This window comes from Liolophura sinensis, chromosome 7 (genome assembly GCF_032854445.1).
Source record: "Liolophura sinensis isolate JHLJ2023 chromosome 7, CUHK_Ljap_v2, whole genome shotgun sequence".
Lineage (NCBI taxonomy): Eukaryota > Metazoa > Mollusca > Polyplacophora > Chitonida > Chitonidae > Liolophura > Liolophura sinensis.
This window is the reverse complement of record NC_088301.1, coordinates 50,779,306-50,785,622: the sequence shown is the minus strand read 5'-3', so window position 1 is coordinate 50,785,622 and position 6,317 is coordinate 50,779,306. Positions and strand designations below refer to the sequence as shown.

The 6,317-nt window shown below is 35.6% G+C and overlaps 1 protein-coding gene and 1 long non-coding RNA gene across 2 annotated transcripts in view; both read left to right on the top strand.

The window, feature by feature from the left end:
• The first annotated feature begins 1,165 nt into the window (after positions 1-1,165).
• Positions 1,166-6,317, top strand: part of LOC135471702 (mitochondrial inner membrane protease subunit 2-like) — a 68,090-nt gene continuing 62,938 nt past the window's right edge. Inside the window, exons 1-3 of the mRNA XM_064751021.1 lie at positions 1,166-1,296; positions 3,083-3,245; positions 4,163-4,266. Coding sequence (XP_064607091.1) covers positions 3,126-3,245; positions 4,163-4,266 — 224 coding nt within the window. The 5' untranslated portion in view covers positions 1,166-1,296; positions 3,083-3,125. The remainder of the gene's footprint in view (positions 1,297-3,082; positions 3,246-4,162; positions 4,267-6,317) is intronic.
• On the top strand, positions 4,275-5,417 carry LOC135471703 (uncharacterized). The gene is made up of 2 exons (XR_010444462.1): positions 4,275-5,008; positions 5,270-5,417. It is a non-coding gene; the product is annotated as an uncharacterized LOC135471703 (long non-coding RNA).

The following is a 6,317-nucleotide window of genomic DNA, read 5'->3' as shown; positions in this document are numbered from 1 at the left end:
TACGTTACAATCCCATTTTTGTCATTTTCAGTTTATTTTCTATTTACTTTTTCTTATGTTTTTTGCAGCATCGTCCCAAATATTTTATTGTTGATGAACTATCTTTACCAAAGTTTGCTCCTCAATATTATTTATCGAGTGGTACTCTCAGAAATTTGCATTTATTTGGCAGAAGTTTTCCTCATGTCACAGCATAAGACTTACTGGTTACATTCGTCTGTATTTTGTGTGTGTTTCCATACACTATGTTGTGTCAATAAACTGCTATTTTCATAACTCAAAGAAACATCTTTGTTCTCTTTTATCTTATGAAGAGTGATTTGCATTCAACAACAATCCAGAAGTCGATATAGATATTAGGCCTGTATTTTCTTAATGGAATCATATTCTGTCCCTTGAGTCAAAGTTAATTCACAAAATCCTACAAACACAACAGATGAAATGTATATCAGTATGGTAAAAGGTTTTAGGTCATGACCTTGGGAACCTTGTGTAAGATCAGACATACTGAAATTCGCACCACTGAGTTCTGAATTCTTGAGTTATCTACCATTTCCATATCTGACGACCTTGTTGACACATCTCTAAATGATGAGACAAATACCACTACTGGTGAGTAAATTGAGCAGTATGCATACTATTATGGCAAGAAATTTCCAGAGCAGTTTTTTCATGTTACTGTGCAAAGAGTTTGCAACATGGGCAATGACATCACTATAGATTAATTTACATTTATGTAGGCCAAATGGTGTGTTCAGTATGTATGGTATATAATTTGTGAGATGTGAATTTCATATCTGCTGATATGAAAGCACCCACCAACCTTACCTCTACACTGAGACACCAGTGACTTACTTTTAACATATATGCCAAGCATTCTACCGGTAGACCTACTTTACTATTAGAAAGAGCTCTACAGAAATAGTTGGAGAAATCGATCCTTTGACAAAAAAAAAACAAGAAAGTTAAAAACAGTAAACCATTTGACCATTTACTGCGTTATATAGATTTATTTGTGTGCATGGATTATTTGCACCAGTTTTCTTATTAGGGTATCTTTATACAGTATAAATGTATTCTAGTCTTACTAGTGTACTCTTATACAGAAGGTACTCTAGTCTGATATATGGAGCTCTCTAAAGATCGGAGGTAATATTAGTCCGTGCACATGTTAAGGGCAAAGCAGTTCGCTTGGAGGAAGACAATACCTCTCAAGCTGAATGATATGCAGCAATATCAGTGAAATGATTTGCGAAAGTGCAGAAAACAAAGTTCATAAGCGGATGTAATGGATAGGTAAATTACTTCTTGGCGAAAATCTAGACACTTTGGTTTTTCAGTACCGGTTTATTCAATGTCAACAACAACATATCCAATGGTGTACCGGTATATCCAATTATTTCATGTAGTTGAGGATATGGTTAAAGACTACCCGTAGAACGATCTGTGCGAATGAGGTCAAAATTTCTTGGGTTATTATGAGTTGAAAAGGGCTGCTTTTATTAAAAAAAATATGTGAATGATTTGTTGTTTAGGAACTATGTAGTTCAATTAAATTAAAACGTTGAGGTCTTTTTTCAACAATTTCTGATAGTTACCTGGGGAAAAATAGACCTCAAGGTTTAACACTATAAATGATGCCTGTATGTAAAAATGGTTACCTATGTATAAAATAGTATGAATTTTTAATAATATTACCAGTTATAGTTTTGTTATCGTTATACCTCTGATATTAAGAGGAGGTTTATAGAGTTCACTTACACAAGATTTACACTAGAAACATTTAAACATATTTTTTTCAAATCATATAATTAAAGGAATTTATAGTATATAAAATGTTAGACAGATTTTCTCAATAGAATTGGAAAATGTTGGGAACCAAGCTGGGAACCTTTAGGGTTTGTTTATTTCGCTGATTTAATGTACCAACTAGGAGCTTGTTCCTAGGTGCATGTAGTATTAGCATGTATCATTGATGATTGCCCTCAAGATAATAAAACTGTTGAACAGTCCAGCAAAGTCCATTTTAACTTTCGCTCCATCTCACACCTGTAATCTGATGTTCTCTTTGCATATCTTGGAGTGGGGTCAAGCTCATGTATGACTTCGTTGGCACTCTTTACATATGCAAGAGAGTGAATTTGCCTAGATATCTGGAGTGTGAATGAGGAAGAAATAAAAGTGGATTTTGTGACCATTAAATATTAAAATATCAATGCAATGCTATCCACACTTGAGCACAAACTGTTGTGAACACAAATTATTGATGAACTAGTCCATGTTGATATAATGTATAAATAAGCTCCTGTTTTGTGAATCGACATGCTAATGGAGACAAGACCTCCCAGGCTGTCAGCTGGTTGAATGTATTCTACGTCTATTGACCAAGTTCGTCTGAAGTTCATATACTGGTACCATAAATATAGGTACTGGTACAGTAAACAAAATAATACAAATGCAGAAATACTGATCTAGCTAACATAATGTGAATAAATTTGAAATTTATCTTTTTCAATGTTTTAAACTTCCCTGAAATTCCTGTAGTGAAAATTGTCTGGATGCTTCAATGAAATCATTTGCTATTTGGATCCGTTCAGTGATTGCTAGGTACTAAGGCTTTCTAATTGGGATTCAAAGACAGTAATGGAACTTTTTCATAACCATTAATATACATTAATCAAATACAGCAATCTAAACCCAAGAAACTGACCAATGTTATGAGTAAGCCTCATCAGATTCAAGCACTTTAAATCAACAAAACCAGTTTTATATGGTTTTAATGCTGCTTAGGTGTGTCGTTCAATCAGCTGTCTGAAAATGACTGAACCAGCTTAAGGTGAAAGCTGTGCAGTCTCTTGTTCTGACAAACATTACCGGATGTCAGCTGAGTTGCCCTTTCACAGGAAAAAGTACCCCTTAAGGTTGCAAGTTAGGTTCAGTCGTTTTCCCAGTAGTACTTCTTGTTTTTTTGCTACTATCCTGTCTTCTGATGTTATGGAAGTGGCACATTCTTGATTGCATAATAAAACACCAATCAAATAAAGTACAGACACTCTGTTTTTCTTTTCTTTGTGGTTTTTAGCGAGGGAAGTGTGCATTATGGATGAAGATATTAGCTTGTCCTGATGGGGGTCACATATCTGTTAAAAGTTGCGATGGGAGCACTTACCTTTGCCCTACCTGCCACAGTCACCTTCTTTGATGTTGTTGGCTATGTTGCAAAAGTGGAAGGTGCCTCCATGCAGGTATGCAAAATATTTTTATATTCTATTTTATATTAACACTAACCATGGAGATATAAAGATAATGGAAAATAACATTTAAATGACAGCATGCTCTTTACTTTACACAAACAGGGTCCTGTCTGGCTCGAATTGCTGACATGCTGGCCCTTGACAAATAACATTGCAGGTTTCATTCCAGCACTTGCAGCTTCAGCAAGAAGTAGAAAATTCTTGAGTGTTATGTTAAATACCAGTGAAATCAAGTATTTATTTGTTTGATGTTTTACGCCTTACTCAAGAATATTTCACTTACATGACGGCAGCCAGCATCATGGTAGGAGTAAACCGAGCAGAGCCCGGGAGAAACCCACGGCAATCTGCAGGTTGCTGGCAGGCGTTCTCCCATATGGCTGGAGAGGAAGCTAGCATGAGCTGGACTAGAGTTAAATAAATAAATAGTTTACAAATATATGAATATATATATTACCAGAGTTGTTATTTTAGACAAAACTGTGTCTTATATTGGCATTTTATTTGAAAAGCATTGTGTACCATTCATATTTTGCTCTGGGCTTGACTTTCATTCACTAGGACAAATTAAATTGTCGATTCAAACGAGGCCTTGGACAGTGAATTTGTATATTCCCTCACTCTCTGCTTGTGGAGGCCTTGATGATCACAAGGGGTCGACAGTACTAGTGTGAAGGTTCACTTAGCCTAACATTTTTTGAAGATCCCTAGTATGGTGTGCATATCTCTACATGTGGGAAAGATCATCAGTAATTTGCCCAATTTTGGTGGTTTGTGCTAGGTGGGTTTCCTCCACTAATAATTTTAATTCCACCAAGTGAAGTGAAAAATACTTGAAAATGGCATTAAGCAGCAGTCGAATAAATTAATAAATAAATGAAATGAAGATATTTTTCTCACTGTTTCAGCCTGTGTTCAATCCTCAGGGTCAGAGGTCAATGGACTATGTTCTTCTCAACAAATGGGCGGCTAGAAATTATGAGTTTCAGCGGGGAGACATAGTATCTCTGGTGTAAGTTGCTTTCTTTGACTATGTTGCTGTTGTTGGTTGCAGTGATGACTTTTTCAGGTTGACATAAAAAGAATTAAATAGAACATCACAGCAAATTGTCATACATGTTGTTTTGTGTAACTATGAACATTGTTATTGGCTGTTTTAAACTGTAAAATTGTTTTATTTATTCCTACAGCTGTCATTGCCATTTACTCTGTGATCAAAATTGCATGGTGGAGAAAGAAACTACATTTTATAAGTTTAGCATGTTTTTCTCATTGTTTAATTTTCTTATTCAAAGGATATAATATTTATAAATAGGTAACAGATGAACAATGACTCCACTGAACTGCATATATCTTCTGATATTACTTTTGGTAGAAAGGGGAGGTAACTCTCATAAATTGTTTGCTTGGACAGCTTTATGTTTTTCTTTTCTTTTAAGTACATCCAGAGTATAAGAATATTTTTAAAATTAAATACCTTTGAGCTTTGATATAGACATACAATACCGCCCAAAAGCAAATTTAGTATGTGAAGGCGCCTAGAGAACATGGAGAGTAATTGAAGAGAGGGTGAAACCAGTGTGACGTCTACAGCTGGGGTGGCCATCCTCTGATGCGCAAGGCTACAGGTCGTCCGAGCTTTCAGTGAACATAGTTCAGCCAGCGTGGTGAAATGCAGACGGCCTTGCCTTACTTTTCCCGGCAAGGTGTTTGACCTTGTTTGCTCAGTGATCAGAAGCTAAACACATGATTAGGTAAAGTAATCAACATGATGGCCAGCTGTAGGCCTACATTCGTTTGAATATAAAGTGCTAAACGAGAATTGTTTGTTCAGCCTAAAGTGATGATGAAGCCTCGTATAGAATTTGATCGTTTTGTTAGAATTATCTGGTCAGTTTAAATCAACGATGTGACTTCATACAGAATTTAAGTGTGGAATTTTTGCTGGATAATATTTATTAGCATACAAGAACTCAAAAATTATACGTTTTAAAATTTTTTCTTTGTTGTTTCAGGTTCACCAGTTATATAGACCTGCATTCACGCATGAGAGGTGGCGCATGCGATGGTATAGGCCCACTCATACTCTTTCTTTTATCAAACGCTATTTTTTCTAATGACATTCTTAGTGAAATAAACCATAAAGTGATGAAATCTTAACAACTGGTTGTTATATCAATGCACCAGGCTTGTATAGGTCAACAATTACTTTCCCGTACTGTAGGCCCGGAAATTATCTAGGCTTAAATTCCATTTCATTTTTCTGATTTTATGAATCCCGACCATCCAGCCTGTGGAGTAAGAAAAGGTCATCTGTGAGATGTGATGAATTCATAATTGGTGATAAAACTTGGCAGAATATTGTCAATTGATTATTAATCCTATTACAATTTCAGTAAATAATCCCTGGACTGGTATCACTGTTAAATTATCACTGTTGAATCATAATACTTTTGACCTCTGAAACCGCTTATGTAGGCTAATGGATTAACCGCCCCCACTCTGTGGAGTAAGCCTATGCCACGTGTGGGATGGATTTACAGTTGGTGTTGAAATCTGATAGAATATTCTCAGTTGATCCATAATCTCTTAAACAAAACTCATTCACTCCATGATGACACTTGCTTCTAAAAAAACGTTCAAGTCATCTCACATTCACAGATGCACATTTAGCAGATGTAAATGTTTAAAAAAATTACCTACATTTGATTTGAGTATATTTATAGTTATGGTTGATTCTCCAAGAGTACGTTAAAGTATACGAATGTCGAGTAAGTGTAGTGTCGAATATTACAAGACAGATGAACTGGAAGAATTTATGCCAGTAAGTGGGTTGTTATTGGTGTATACCAGAGAAAATGCACAAGGTGAATCTGTAAGCAGTGGCAATATAACCTGGGAATGGTTGGATAGCGAATTGTATTTTTACTTGTTTGATCAATTTTTTATGTCGTACACAAGAATATTTTCACTCATACCTCAGCACTGATGAAATGTAGACCCTTTATACGTGAAAAATGCAGGTAGCATGTTTGTACATGTTAGTAGACATCCTCCCTGTTG